The sequence below is a fragment of the Nestor notabilis genome, unplaced genomic scaffold, assembly GCF_000696875.1.
Source record: "Nestor notabilis isolate BGI_N333 unplaced genomic scaffold, ASM69687v1 scaffold6774, whole genome shotgun sequence".
Lineage (NCBI taxonomy): Eukaryota > Metazoa > Chordata > Aves > Psittaciformes > Psittacidae > Nestor > Nestor notabilis.
Genome location: NW_009926763.1, coordinates 21,897 through 38,586, shown reverse-complemented (window position 1 = coordinate 38,586; position 16,690 = coordinate 21,897). Strand labels below are relative to the sequence as shown.

At 35.4% G+C, this 16,690-nt stretch overlaps 1 protein-coding gene across 4 annotated transcripts in view; it reads right to left on the bottom strand.

Moving 5' to 3' along the window:
• SYNJ1 (synaptojanin 1) overlaps window positions 1–16,690 on the bottom strand; it is a 62,778-nt gene that overhangs the window by 25,105 nt on the left and 20,983 nt on the right. For 3 of the 4 annotated variants that reach the window (XM_010013717.1, XM_010013719.1, XM_010013718.1), the window contains exons 9-16: window positions 15,218–15,299; window positions 12,337–12,489; window positions 9,085–9,241; window positions 7,363–7,386; window positions 2,969–3,160; window positions 2,748–2,832; window positions 1,367–1,507; window positions 823–1,015 (exon numbers count right to left, since the gene is read on the bottom strand). In XM_010013717.1, coding sequence (XP_010012019.1) covers window positions 823–1,015; window positions 1,367–1,507; window positions 2,748–2,832; window positions 2,969–3,160; window positions 7,363–7,386; window positions 9,085–9,241; window positions 12,337–12,489; window positions 15,218–15,299 — 1,027 coding nt within the window. Of the gene's footprint in view, window positions 1–822; window positions 1,016–1,366; window positions 1,508–2,747; window positions 2,833–2,968; window positions 3,161–7,362; window positions 7,387–9,084; window positions 9,251–12,336; window positions 12,490–15,217; window positions 15,300–16,690 lie in introns of all 4 variants that reach the window. The other variant, XM_010013716.1, reaches the window with a different exon arrangement.

Here is a 16,690-nt window from a genome sequence, read left to right as displayed (position 1 = left end):
GGAAAGACAGAAGGCCTCTGTTCATTCAAACAAAGCCTAAGGCTTGAAGTGAGAACTTTTACTTCTCTGTTTTGATTTTTGCACTGCTCTTAAGTAAATCAAAGCAGATAAATGGCAGATTAAAATAGCAGCATTTAGGAAACTGTTTCTGCGGACCACAATAATACAGTACTTTCAAGAAAAACTGAAACATGACCATGGGGACAAATTTAGAAATTAAAAAAACCCTGTAATATAATGTGTGAGAATCCTGCACAGTGCCATAAAAAGTGACAAAGGACGGTTTAACCACAAAATTTAAGACAGCTTTAAGTCTCAAGAAAGAATTTTGTTGCACTGATAAAAGTATCAAGAATTTACTTTTACTTGGTGTTTGATAATCCCTTATGAGAATACGGTACAGAACTGCACAATCCAACTTGACAAAAACGGGTGAACAAGAAAATAAGTGTACTGAAAATAGTGCTGTTTTCCATGGATTTTTTTGGCCATAGTTAATTAACTCTAGTACCTACAAAAGTTCTGCTGCACGTAGAATCTATCAGGTCTTTTTCCTATGCTAAATCCTTGACGTCTAATGCTAGGCAATGAATTTATGCTTCATTATCTCTATCAGTCATTACACTGGAAAGGTATATTCTTTCTGCAGTCATCTATTTCAATAAATCTTGTCGGAACTTAACTATCTCTGAGGCCTCTAACCCAAGGAAATTTGATTTCCACAGGAATCTGGTAAAAAAAATAAATAGAGCTTTTGGATGACATTGCTGGAGCTCAAAGGGTTCAACTTATTCATTATTGAATTTGAACACTGTTGCTTACCATTGGAAAACTGAGCTTGCGAGCTATTTCTACGAAGTCTTCATTTCTCTCTTTAACTTGTGATTGCCCTGCAGCAAAATGACTGCAGACAAAGCAAAGACTGGATGTATGAAACAACATCCGAATTGCTACTGCACCTTTATTACCAGTGGCTCCTCCCATGCCAGTCTTTACAGTATCAACAGCAACATCCCTGAAAGATAGGCACAGAAGTTAACAGCTTTAAGTATGTTTGAGTATGACATTACGTTGGTAAAAGAACATTTTCACACTGTTCTTTCAGCAGCAAGGCCACTGGGCTATTTTAACAAAATGCCAACAGCTATTGAGGAGGTAACAGTATAAGTCTTCAGCTTGTCAAGCTCTTTTGGCAATTGATGAGGCATTTAAAAACTACAATAAAAGAATTTAAGCAACTAGTTCCCCAGAAGATGGAACAGCTGGAGTAGAGCCTCATACGCTTCTTAGTACACTTGTAGGTTAGTCTGCAATACAAAGCAAACTGAAGGTGACCCAACTTGGGCACAGCTGTGTGTTCACTGACCTGATAAAAGGCGCATGCTGGGGCCTGATGAACACAAAAAGGCAGACGCCCACCAACTGCTCAGAAGCCAGCAGCACATACTTGTAATCTCTTGATATAGTCTTCTGCAGCTCAGCAGCCCAGAGCTTCTGATTGGTTGTGCTAGCAGTGAGATGAAAAATGCCAGTTTTAAAATAAATCTAATTAAGCAGGTATCTAAACTGTTGATCTAATTGAATAACCTTCATACAATCACCTTAACTAAACCCTGAGGTACCAAGGCAAAGCCAAGTTGTGAATGGTGCTCAAATGTCTCCTAGCAGAGACACAAGCTGTCATGACATCATCATTTCAAATTCAGACTCATAAAATGCTGCCTCACTTTCTCAACACCACAGACAATGCTAAGAGCCAGGCCTATCTTTCCTCTATTTCTGAGGCTAGACTAGAGAAGCAAAACCTAAGAATTTTTCTAGGGAGTTACTGCCTAGCCTAGAGCTCAGTTAATATTGGAAAACTGAGATGTCCATGTCTTCGATCAAGAAGAAACCTCCTTGGACACCTAATAGACTATGGTTTTCAGAGCTAGTGTTGAAAACAAATGAAAAATATCAGACCTGGAGACAGTGTTAACTAGACACAGTGTGAAATTAGGGGATGACAAACTGCCACTTTGTCCTCAAGACAAAAGCCTGTGCAAAGGTTGACAGTGTTACAGGCTTTAGATGCTTTTTCCAATGTGTTAAAGCTAGATAAACACCAGAAAACATGCAAAACGGGCAGACAAAACAACAGACAAGGTGAATAGGACTACACATACAGACTTCACCACTGGTAAAAATATGTTTTCATAACCCCTCTACTAGGGGTGAGAAATCCAAACTCATTGATATACATGTAATTCACGGAATGACAGCAAAACCTGACACTATGGACAGAAACCTTGCTTTAAACAGATCAAAATTTGATGCGAGACACTATATAAAGGCATACCAACAATACATGCTTTTGGAAGGAATTTCACAGGACTTGCTGTTTGCGGCAATAGGAAGGCACAGATAATGCAGAATGCTACAAGCATCAGAGGTAAATTCCTTCAAAGTGTCAAATGAAGGAAAAAGTCAAGGAACTGCTAAAAGTGCAATCCAAAACATGGCCAACTACTGACTACTTGGGTCCTTTAGATTACATTAGACATGATCTAAGTGATCACAGCTTTGCTAAGAAAGCCGAGACGAAGCCTGCAATCCTGGCACAGAAAGTGGCAGAGAGAACTGGAATACAGTCAAAAATAAATCCAGACTAACCCCGACCGTTACAAAACAGGAGAAAAAATTAAATAACATTTTACTCAAAAAATGTGATTATCAACTAAACAGTACTGTACAGATTGTATACCAACCTGGCATTCACAATGTTTCCTGCATTTAACTCCACCATTTCTTCAAATCCAATGGCAAATATGTCTACAGGCTTGCTTTTGCGATCTGCATTTAAATATTAAAAAAATCTAATTGTCATTTATAATTAAGAACCAAGACGTCATGTATCTATTTTAATGTTCATGATCTAATTACGAAAATCAGAGTTTTCATGAAAAAATTACCAGAATACAAATCTTACCTTGGAATTCATGAATTCCAGCTAACTTTGGTGCATCTAGAAGCCAGTCAGTAAGGGTCTGATTTCTAAAGGCAATACTTCGAAACTGCTTTCCCCCGTTGACATTCCACGTCCCGACACAGACTCTAATTCTTTTCGGTTTTGCATACTTATAAAAGTTTTCACACATACTCTTTAGCACTTTTACAGATGCTGCAAAAACATTTGAAAAGACATTATTTTCATATAGAATGTTTCTCCAGAAAACTTGGCAATGAGAGATTTCCCTTTAAAAAATGACAACAAATCCATGCACAGACATATAGAAAGTTAAACTGTGAAAGCAAGATGAATGCAACTTTTCACAAGGGAAGGTACTACTTGTCTGGGTAGGATACTGGCTGAATGAAAGTCAGAAGTAATTTGTACAAAGAAACACATATATAAATGATACATAAAAGAAACATGATTTCTATGTTTTATAAATATTTGTCATTTTTTCACCCTATGTGTGATTCTCTACAGAAACTACTATTTTTCATACATGCCAACACAGATATCTATCTCATTTTCACAGATTACATTCATGAAATTCAATCTCCATTACAAAACCAACTGGCAGATATGCTAACTTCTAGAAATGTAAAAATTACTGATACAATACATTTACTAAAATAGGTAAGGTACATTATTTTATCATATAAGCCACAAATTTGAATTATTTTTTAGGTTAGTTGAATTCCTAGAATTCTGCTTTAGTGAGGAAAGTAGGCTAGGATTCAAAACAATTAAACTCATTTCCCTGTCACACCAGCCTTTCTCTGTGCCTTGTTTCTATCTGCCAGATGGGAGAGAGTGTAATGACCCATCTGTAAAGGGCATTGTGAGAAAGAAATAAACAAACAAGATTATTGAATGGTCAGACACTAGAGTTACAGAGTTTAAAAGTCCCTTCATGAATCAGCTGCATAATATAGTCATACAGCTATATTTCCTAATGCAAACAAACAGGCCTGATTATTTTCTCTTTAAATTATGCTCCTTTTTTCTTTAATATCAGTGGGATAAAAATTGCATTGGTGTAAACAGTGTTGTTTGCATTGTAGTTTACTTAAGTGATATTAATTTACCTATTTTCAATACTCTCATGGTTATGAGACTGTGAGGATCATATAAATTATATTAGATGGAATTCTTCCATTCACTGTGCACTGTCTTGCAAAATGATCAGCTACTGGGCACAATATTTCCATTCAAATCACCACAACAGGATGATTAGTGAGCTGTTGTCTTTTTAGTTATCCTTTTAAGCTTACCACCTCTAAATTTGCTACCAAATCTTGGCTACACAATTAAAATAAAAATCAGGGATTCTCCAGCTCTCATGGTTTTGAAACAAATGGAAAACAATAAAAGAAAATAATATATTTGTTGTTTGTGAACTCCTTCACTGATGAACAAACCATATATCCATGTATGGGCTAATCACATGTAAAATACAATAAACTGACTGGTGTCTCCTTGGGGTACTAGAAGCAGATCATGCTTGGGATCATGCTTTTCTTATTGTAACCCAAGTAAAACCCAGGTAAGTCAAGAAAACAGCAAGGATCTAACAGAATAGTTTACACTCCAGGTGAGAGCCAAATACTGAGTCTACTTCTGAATGTATCTACCCAGTAGATGACACTCAAGAAGTCCACCAAATGCCAGAAAAGCCTCTGAGGATCAAGGACCGAAGCTGACCACTGAAGAGAAACCAGTCCAAGAAATGTACCCACAATATGCACAAGCACCTAAATAATCCAAAGGATTACCTGAACCCGAGGAACCCAAAATAGCATCACAGACACTGTGAAGATCTGCACAGATTAGCCTTAGCAAGTGAAAAGCAGAGTCTGGACTTTTATTCTCTCCAAATCCTTCTTTTGCAAATTTGCAAATTTAGCAATTTTCACCTTAATTTTAAACAGCTACTCCAAATAATTCATATTTGCTACCAAGCAGCTTTTAAGAAAAGCTCCAAAATAGAATAATTGCATATTCATGACATTATCATGAACTCCTAATATGAAAAGTCTTTCCAAGATAGAATCTGACTTTATAAGTGAACTGACAACATGAATATTACAAGTATGAAATTCATACCTTTAAACTAGCAAGCTTTCTAAATTGTAGAATGGCTTTTTCTAAATCAGAGTATGAAAAAAAAACCCCAAATTTTTGTATTTTCCAAAATACTGAGTGAGCCCGTTGCTTTTCAGAGCTCCAGAGCCTCCCACGTACATTATTTTCCTACACATTTCAAGCTATTTATCTTTTCAACAGAGTTGTATCTCACTCTACAATGTTTAAAATCCAATCCATTATATTTTCTGTTATTTTGCAGAAAAAATACTTTAACTGCCATTCATACTAGGAAGGCAGGCATTTGGAAATCAGTTCTACAAAGGGGATATTGGTTTTAAATTCTTGGTGGGATATTCTGTGCAACAGAACTCAACTGAACTATTTTACTACAACATCCAAATTACTGTAGACATATTTCAAGACATGCAATTTGTATCCAGATGAAACCCACAGTGAAATGTTACATCAGGAAGTAAAAAAATAGTTGACATGTATGACTGTGAGTTATAAGCTAGGCTGATACAGTCTAGATAGTAACACCATAAATGACAATGTGACTGTTAATTCCAATAAACAGTGTTTAAAACTGACAAAATGCCAGTGAATCAGTTAATTTAAGGTGTGTATTACCTGTGATTCAGATTTCATTATTTAAGTACTCGGTAAGAGTTAAGTAGATAAAGTAAAACACTAATAGAAAAAGCAAAACTGTAAAAGGAAAGAAATATTTTAAGCTCAAAAATACAGATTTTGTTTAATGTGCTTTTCTAAGGGGATGGGGGGGTATGAGGGCGAGAAGCTTCAAACACTTGAGATGTATCTGAACAACAACCTAGCCAATAACAAATCCTTATGATTTCTTCCAAGGATCCTCTCCTCTTCAGTACCCAGGGCTAGCAGCTACTACTCGAGCACACAGGTTCAGGGGATACTGTGCACAATTTCGCTATCCTTTTAAAATGGGAGACTTGTCTGAACAATTATTAAGAGCTTTCTTGTTTATTTCCCTCCTTCTCTCCCTTTGCTTTCCCAGGTATTAAGAACACATTTTTATTCCCTGTCACCCAGAAATTAAGCATCTGATCTGGTTTCACTGAACCTACTTCCAAGAGGTAGCACAATGAACCCTATTAAGGCAATAGCTCAGAAATGGATGTTTAAATTTTCCCAACACAAAGTAAACTCTGAACATACGAGCATTAGGAATATCATATTTTAAATAATATTTTCTAGGAACAAGGAGACAATGAAGTATTGCACAGCTGACAAGTACTTGCAGCTCTCCCTTAAAAATATGGCATATGCATATATTTTCTCTCCCCAAACAGAGCAGCTTCATGTAAAGAGCTTAAGTTACAACAAAAAGCAGAATTTCCACTAAGAATTTAAAAATTTTGAAAATGAAGTCTGAATGCATTATGTTGCTAACTTACAATGATAATAACTAAGAGCTTTCAAAAGCTTCTTAAATTGAAGAGATCTTTCATGTAATTTTCCTCTATCTGGCTCACCCCTACATTATTATCATATATCACTTCTTCATGTTCACAGTATTGCTGAATCCTCCAAAGCCAACCTCTCATATTTTAAGAGCAACATCACAGACATTGGTCAAGATACTACTGCAATGTCTCAAAGTAGAAAATCGGGAGTTAACTATAAAGTTGCCACTTCAGGCCGCCTCTTCGCTGAGAGTTTTACCTGAATAGATGTTCTTAAACTTCCATTTTGTGTCATATGCAGAGGTAACTTATCTCAATGGCTTTGACTGTACTTTTGCCCACAGAACACAAGTGTCAGTATATTATTTCCAATCATTCCAGTACAACGTTAATTTTGGCTGGGAGATATTACAAAATGAGTCTGGCTCATGAAAGAACACAAGCATGTAGAGCCTTTTAATGGCAAATAAGATGTAACAAATTGCACTAAAGAGCTAAAGAATTTTTAGCTCTTACCCTAAACAAAACATGTAGACAAAACAAAAGTATAGAGGCTCCCAAACCAGATAAAAAAAATTCCTCTACAGCTAGAATAAATCATTTTCAAAAATAAACCCCAAAGAATTGGTTGGCTCTTCTTCTAGTATTTTTCACCCCTTATATTCTTATATTTTCACTTTCTTTGTATTAAAGGGTTTTTCTTAGATTAAAGGATTTTGGGGCACAGGAATGAATGCCAGATCCAAACACTACTAGGAAAACTGAGCCCACAACCAAGTATCATGTAAATAGGCACAAGAAGAACAATAGCTGCTCACATATTTACAGCTTAATTTACTATACCTGATTGTAATGATTGCTCTGAAACTACGGATGCAGTAAGAAGGAAACAAAAAAAAGATTAGTCAAGTAATTGTTTTTTTTTAAATTTTTCCAGTAACATGTGAGAGAACATGTTGTAATATACAATTTATTACACATAACCATTTGCATCAGTTAAAGTACATCTTTTATGCTGCAAAATCTATAAAGTTCCACAACAGTATTAACAAATTGTCTTGCTTTATTAAAAATTGATTTACATATGATGAAGTATTTCTCTAGTTAATTCACCACCCAGCAGACAATGCAAAGACATTATGTTCAGTGAAGAGGGTTTAATGTTCCTCAGCTGACAGAAGCTGCAAATAATGAAAAGATAGCTTGCATTCACAGAGAAAGTGAGAAGAAAGTGAGGAGAAATGAAAATGACTTTCAACTAATTTTGAGGTAAGGCTAATTTAGCACATTTCAGATACAGGAAAAGTTACAATAACACAAAACCTTGTGGTAAACGAATGAAAGGAAAGGAATCTTTCAGGTTTCACATAGAAAATAGAAAAATACCCACAAGCTGAAGACTAAAATTGGGCAAGTATTTTCTTTCTTGTGCCACAGATTTACACTGAAGCTTTGACACATTTTTCTCATTCTAGGTTGAGAAGTGTTCAGAATAAAGGGGGAAAAAAAAAGGAAAAAAACAAGAATGTTATTTTTAATCCCTAAAATTGGCAATAACCCACCACTTAGGACACTCATACTTGGGATCTCGAAAAGAAGACTCAAATTGAATTTCCTTCTTTTCCCAAGAACTAGCTCCTCTATTTTTTACTATCCCAGGAGTGTATTCTAAACACAGCCCTACACCTGGCCCTCTTAGTACTTCCCTGCCTGTTAGACCTGCAGAAGGATGGGACATGACTGTAGCATTGAGGACTGTGGATGCAGGATGGTGTGGTTCAGCTACCTGTTCTGATGATGTGAACCACCTTCCTGAAACCAGAGCCCCAAGTGCCACATGGCCAGTCCGCCTAAGCAGACCTTCTTATTGAAATCTTTCTGATTTTGATGTGGAAATTCACACACAGACTGACAAAGCTTTTATGGTGCACCTGTTCCTGGGAAAGACTTCTTCTCACAAAAAAAAACCCTATTTTGTGATAGAAATTCATACATCAGGAATTTTCTGATAGCTACTATTATCTTAAGCTGTCTTTCATTCCAAAACCCCCTTTTTGTTCCTCAGTATCTTAGAAACCAAAATGAAGATAAGCTTGAGAAAAAAATAAATGCTTTCTATCTAGTTTAATACCATGGTGAGAATTTCTTCACTGACACGACCGATCAAATTAAGGAAGACATTCAGCAAACAATAAAAAACCCCTAATATTTTAATAAAGCAGGTTTTTCTTTCCCAAATTCAGCACATAATTGTCACGATTAACACTTGCTATCAATGAATTTGAAGAACTGAGCAGAACATGTCTATCATGCATTTACAGTAAAGTTCTGACAAATACATTCCACCAGACATCAACAAAATATAAAGAAATTACAGCAAAGAAATTACTGCAGCATGTTAGTTTGGTAATATTAGTAAAGCAGAAGTAACTTTCATCTTTTAATAAGCCAAGAGAACATAAAATAGCATTTTACACTTTCCAATATTGCTTTGAAAACAGACTCCGTACAGCTTTCTTACACCAAATAGTTATCAGACAAATTAAAATCCTGAAAGACACATACCGCGTAAACTGCTGGTGGTTAAGAGAGCCCGTGCTTTATCTGCTAAATCACTATTTAGGGTATTTCCCAATAACAAAACATCAATGGCCTCCTGCTTGGAGCTATCAAAAAAGTTATTTTGAATCGTTCTGGTCACAGAACGAGCACCATCCTTCAGCTTTCCAGCCTGTTAGGGAGGAACACGTATAAAATATTTTATATTGGACACTGCTCACAATAACATTGGCAACATTCAGTAACATATTTGTAAACTACATTAATGATTTTAAAATCTAAGGCAATTTCCTTCTTAAAGTGTTAAAGTCTTCTGAGCCTATTGTACTATGTTGTGCTTTTTCTTTCCCCACCCAAATGCTAAACCATACCTTCAAGGCATATCTAACAACCAGATTATTCCAGTTTGAATTATTTAAAGTAAACAAAATACTGCAGGGAGGGGAATAACTTTTTTCCCCTAAACCCTTAGTCTTCAAAAATGAAATTGATATAGTGCCATGTTTAGACCATGATACGGGATTTTGGGCTTTTCCCCAAATAGTGAGAGATGAGCAAGCACTTGAGTCTAAATGTCATGATACATGAATATATATGTATGTATGTATATATGTATGAGCATATTAGTTCAGAACTCACGTTCTGAAATATCCATGTTAAAAAAAAAAAAAAGAGATAACTTCAACTTATTAAGACCTCTTAACTTTCAAAAAATCATGCAAGTCTCATGCAGTATCCCAGAAGGAAGATAATACACTGATCTATAGCTACATATATATGAAGACACTGTCGTGGCACAGACTACACACAAGTGGCATGAACAGTGCTCCAAAAGAAGTGTCCAACTACCTGAGCTAAACAAGAATCTCCAAGAGATGTGCTATTACTACATATATTCCCTGCGGGTCAGACACCTAGAGGACAAATGTAATCAACATGTCAAGCAGTAACCTGTGTACACAGCACTGACAATGACAGGCACAAAGACATACTCTTGATTACATGGTTTATTGTGTCTTATGTACGTAAGTGTATTTTGCCTGTGAGGTGTATATAAACACATGCTTTTGCACGTATATGAAACATAAACCATAATCCATCAGGGATGCTGCATGGTATTAAAAAAACCCTCCAAGTTTACAGCTTGCATTGTTCATGAAGGTCTCTTAAATGCATAGGAGAAAAAGAGGAAAGCTTAAGAAAACTACAAAATGAACCCATCATTTAGTTTTATTAATAGCACTAGACAACAAGAAAGAAACTCCTGTTTTGTCAAGGGTAAGCAGTAGTGAATTTGCACCGTGATTTTTGGAAGACAATGTGGATGAGGTGTTAAGGAGCACACCATTGCAATAGGATTTTAATAGGATGCTGCTCCCTTTCTGTCAGACAACGTATAACTTATGGCATGATCAAAAAAACCACACTCACCATTCACATATCAGGCAATTAATTGAAAGGAACCCAGAGAAAGCAAAAAAAAGAGTAGGTAAGGAGTTAGACTCAACAAGTATTATAATGCTTTAAAAAGGACCATTTTTCAGTATAGAAATGCATATTAACACATTTAAGGTTAAAATACATTTTTTTTCTCCTATCCTAAATTTCTGTATTTTTACTTCTAAGTACTCTTGGACTTCAAAGAATCAGACTGAAGAGCGAGAAATGGAAGAACTTCAATCATCAAACTTTCATTTGAGAAATATGAATACAACTAACAACTTAAAAAAAATCTACCTTTTGTATGTATTATCAGAGTACTCAAGAAGATACTAAGTAGTGACCTGGTCAGGTTTCATTGAAACAATGGCAAGTATTGTATGGTTTTGCAAGAACTAAAAATCCTCTTTGAATAGATGGACTTCCATCAGGGATGCTGTGTTTTATTTATGATATATGGTACTCATTAACAGTTGTATCAGAGCAGAGATCCTGTGTTATTATACAAAGACAGCAGAGTAAATGTACTCTGTGTTTCAGACATTCAAATGAAAGCATAAATACAGTAAATGCATTTTACAAAGTAAAAAATTTAAGTGTCCAAATGAATGTCAGAAAACTATTAATTTAGGAAAAGAAACAAGTAAGGTTGAATGAGAAAGTCAGGAGAAGGGGAGATACCCCATAAAATACTTACTGTAGTTTTCCTGATGGTCTGGGTGACATTTTTGTAAGAAAATAAAACTAAACATCTTTAACCAAATTCCACTCTATACTAAGACACAAGCAATTCCCAAATGAAAAAATCTTGTATGCATCAGTTAAGAGTAGAATAAGCAACAATTTTTACTTCTTTTTATGTAGCTTACTGCAATGCCTTGTAGATGTGCAAAGAAGGACCCTGATATGGTTTGAACGAACAAGTGATGGAAAAAAAAAAAAAAGAGACAACTACGAGTACATAGTATACAATACAGAATGAGAAGCAGCACATTCCTGAATAAAAGAATAGTATGAAAAGAAATTCTTGAAGGAACTAAGGGCAATAATTACTATGGTTCAACATTTGTTTGTCTTCACATGTATAACTTAATACGAGAGAGAATTACGAAAACAAAAAAAGCAACACTGTTAGAAGAAAAATAAAAGCACTAAAAAATGTGAACAACTTGGGCATCAAAAAAGACAAAATAAGTTGAAGAGAAACAGCATTACACTGTCATGTACTATGGAATTGTTATCACAATGTTAGAAAGCAAGGCAGAAACAAAATTTAGTGAGGTATAAACAGAATTTGTTGTTTTTTTTCACTGATTGCAAAACTAAAAAGAAATAACTGGAGGAACATGAAACAAAAAAACCACCCAGCTGCAACCAAGAAATTTTAACATTGTCAATAAACACTAAAAAGTATGAATAATGTCCAGGGAAGACAGTGACACAGTGAACAAAACTGAAGCAATAGGAGGCAGAGGTACAGAAAGAAAAATGAAAAGATTCAAAGAAACTAAAGCTGATTTGACTATATATTTTTCTGAACTATGATCTAAAGACATGAAAGCTTTGAGCCTCATCCTTTCCTGCAGAACACTCTTACCTGGGAGGCATGGGCATGGCTGAGAAAGGATGTACCAAAACAAGATCTGGTTGTCAACATAACCGACCGTCTCATGTTAGTTTTTTTTTGTTGGTTGGGTTTTTTTTTAGGATTACAACAAAACCACATTTAAAAAAAATCTCATAATTGTTATATTGATTACAAAATTTTTAAGAACCTACTAATGAACACTGCTGAAGGTTCTATTAAATGTACTTTACCTTAGCTTTCCCTTCAAGGGCTCCAGTTCCAGCATAAATTTTACTGACAGAATCACCATTCACAGACCACATGGATCGGAAAACTTCCTGAAAGCGAGTAACCAACTGAGGCTTCTCAGCTAATCCTAACACTTCCAGTTGTTTTGTTAGCATCTGCAACAGTTGAAGAGAACATTTGCAAAAGAAAAATGTTTAAATGTACTTATTAAAAGATACATAATTTTTTCAACATATGTGCACAAAAAAATCTTTGGTTTATACGTATCATTCTGAAAAAACTGACAGCATGTCATGTCTGAAAGGGTATACTGTACATGTAACTTTAGCCTCCAGAATTTCATTTTCTTTTAAAGATAGGCAGTAATATAGGAAAAGAATTATGTAGTTGATTTGTAAATATTTTAATCTAAAAATTCAGTAGTTATAAGGTGAGAAATTTTTGGTTCCCAAGTCTTTCTAGTTATATAACTTACAGCAATTCATGTTCTTCCCAAAAAAAAGTAATACCTAACACACTGACCTCTATTACCAACTGCAGCAGCAAGAGCTCTGTGATCAGTGAAACAGGAATGGTTTCTGTCATTCACTCTGTTTTCATGCATAACACACTGCAATCCTTTATCCTTACTAATCAATATACCTGAATTAATTTTCCACAATGCACAGTCTACATAAAATGCATTTCAATTGTATACACACAGTACATAGAAAATGTATGATTCTATGATTATTTTACATTTAAATACATTACTTAAATGTTGCACTATGCTCATGGAAGTACAGTGGGACATTGTACCTTGTTTGAAATCCTGGTTTATGAAATCAAGATTATTTAAAAAAAAAGTCAAGTAAGCTTCTAGTGTTTGTGGCTACCAACATAATACTGAAAATAAATACAAAAAATTAAAACTAAATAAAAAGCTATTTTCAAGAGCTTTAAAAATCTTTAAAACCTTGAGGTGTCCAACTGCAAGGAGAAGGAGTTTAAAATGATGAACATAAAATGACACAAAGGCCAAATTCTGAAGGTTGGTCAGAAATTAACAGCAGTTACAAAAGAGAACTTGCAGATAAAATTAAGTATAAATAAACGAGAAGCTTCAGAAATTAGGTGCTTGATATTGTAATTTTAGGTGGTTCTCCAGAGCTCAGTACTTGTTATATTAAGTATCTATCATGTTAAAAAAGCAAGAATTTAAATATCTCATTTAAACAAAATTTTAAAATTAAGCAGCTCATGAGGATTTACTGTTTTCTTCCTCTTAATTAGTTTTAGACTTTTAGCTCTCATATATTAGCTGAAATCATAATTTCAGCTCTCACCTGGTCTAAAAAAAAAAAGAAAAAAAGATGATACTTGATCCAGTTCTTAAAAGCATGAGAAAGGAAAAAATAGAGCTGCAAAGCTAAGTTTGCTTAGTAAATACCATATGTAATAAAAACGTATAAATGTTCGTTCTTATGTCATACGAAACTACTGTATTATCAGCAAAATACAAGAGGCAAATGTTTCTCATTCCTCATTTCAAGCTTGCCTTTCTATCTACAGTAAACTATTAAACTCCAGCAAACACATTTAGGACCAGGAAAGACTTCAGGTAATCATTTGTTTCTCCCATGGCAAATCAACAGAAGATGGACAGATGTACAAACTACATAACACAATCCAGTGCTGTGAGGTTTTCAAAGCATGTTGCCACTCTCGTCACAGTGAACTAAGTAAGAAGAAATATTTTCCTTAATTTTTGTAATTAAAAGGTATGGCCCCCTATGATGCATGCAGAGTGGAAACAATGGAGAAAAATGCAGTAGATCTCTCAAACTGTACTGTAACTGCTACAGTATGTACTGATGTTGAATGTTAAGAGAAAATTCAGAGTACTTGCATGAGAGTAAACAGTTCAGCATTCTGTTTGACTAAAACACCAATGAACTGGCAACAGTGTTCACTTTGTAAATGCAGCAGCAAAGCACTACATATTCCAGAATCAGAAATGTTTGTTCTACAGCTAATGGATTTTGCTGTTCTCATAGAAATTCCTCCTACAGATGCTAGAACAAGAGCATTTTAATTAAATAAAACCCAGAAAACAAAAGAATATTCATTTTACTCAGTTTCATGTTACAGCACCCATAAGTTTTCATTTTTAAACACACTAAGGATTTTACCTTTAGGAGCCAAACTTAGTTTATTAAGATGAGTGGAGCTGTTAAAAGTTTTTTCAAAGCTGTCCTTTCAGCCCAATCAGTATTATTTTACTCCATCAATTCTTATCAGGTTCATGTGCTCAAGTTCTACTGTATAAGCCTGCAGGCTAGAACCTTTGTTCCAACAGTGAGCCAATATGCGGAAACACAACCCTGTAGGAGAACTGAATCCCATGGTCAGTTTCCAACTACTTGATTTGAGTGTGGCCAAAGCCTCGACCATGATACCGTTACCATGAATAATTCAGAGCCCAGTGCTGTGAAAATATGAACACACAGCACTGGCAGATGCTAAGAACGGTAATCCTGCATCCTGAAAAACTTAATCTAATAGAGTAGCTGTGAATGCAAGTGTTTTTGTGAAGGACTACTACCTCTTCTAAAATGGCAAGCCTGAATCTTAACAGACATAAGAAACTGACACCTAAAAAAGAATAAAACTTTTTCATACTGCTGCATGACTATCATTTAACCTTTAATTTCAACTACTACGCAAGTACTGCTCCTGTAACTACTAAGATCTGGTTGTCCTAGAACAAGAAAAGTATCATGCTATAAATCAAACTGCCACCTATTCCAATTCATCTTTCACAGGGAAGGTAATGCTACTTTTACAGCTTAATTGCTATGGAAGCATCCAGAGCAGTTGTGTATCTGGAACTGTTTTTCCTACCTCCAAGCCAAAGAAAGCTTGTACGCTGTTTGTTCTATCCAGACAGTCCAAGCAGTTTGTTCTGACAGTACCGCTTTGAGATCTGTGCCAAGGACAATGAGAGACAGAGAGAGAAAACAACTGAAATAACTCATTTAACACACATACCATCAACAAAGACAGGGACACCAAGATCTGAACCAGAACAGTAAATCAGGGTATTGTCACGGCAATGTTACTGTCATCGCAAGTATGTTTATAGATGCATCAGCAATAGAGGATTAGCTCCAATAAAAGCAGTGAATTTTGCAGCAGTGTTCACTATAAAAATCTAATGTATTTTTTGCAAATAACATGAGTCTTTCTTCTTCACTTTTTCTCAATTCTCCCTGCTTGCTTGGTTAAAGTGTTATGCAGGATTAAGTTTTCTTTTCAAACAACCCTAACAAACACATTTCCCAGGAATCTCAGAGGGAAATAGTAACTCTTAGTTAAAAAGGAAAGAAAAAGGGAAAAAAAATGAAAAAGTTAGGGCAGTTCTTGGATTTGTTTAACCAAACTGAAAGTCACAAGTATTTGTGATAAAACTAAAGCCAATTTCAACCCCTCATTACTTTCTCTTTCCTCCCCAAATAAAAATGAAAAATAAGCTCCTTCCCCTTAGCTTGACAGATGCTTGAGGTCCTCACACACACTGAACTGCCCCCCTTTCTTTGAGAGAAGCTATTAACTTGTGCTATGAAGTTAATATCAGGCAACATCCATGTTCTTCGTACCTAGCAATGAGTACAAAATTCTGATGGCTCTTCCAGTGACAGACACTTACTCCTTACTTTCCTCATTCCCACTACACTTTGCCCAATTAAGTCAGAAAGGCTTCACCACATTTACTTGCAGAACTAACCATAAATTGTAAAAAGTTTTGAAGAATTTTCTCCAAGATTATTTTTTTCATTACTATCTGCGTATGTGATATGAAATACAAAGCAACTTGCTATCTGTGTTAGAAAAAAACCCCTGACATTCTCCAAAGTAGATGGTCCATGAACTTAGAGAATTCGTCACTGTATCTAATAAAAGACACAATTCTTCAAGCTATCACAAGCCACAGCCTATTTTGCTTTCATTCTGTTGTCAAGTCTTTTTGCTGCGTGACAATATTGTTTGTATCTCCATCAAGACCAATGGTGTTCCCCCAACACAAAATATCACACCCCTTTTAAAGCTTTCTGGACAGTGGTCAGTGATGTTTTCAGGTGGAGAGGGAAACTAAGCACCCTCTCACTAAATCTAATTTTATTCAGGCCTACTACAACCTGCCCCTGAGTGATTTTAATCCCACAGCCAGGTTAGAGCACAGAGTGGCACTGGAACCCTCTTCTCCCACTACACTAGAAATGATGAAACCTTACTGCTCATAGCACAATCCTCTCATTCAACAATTCTCATGGAGAACCTCACTCTGCAGTTTGCTCTGGTATTAATTAAAAGGAG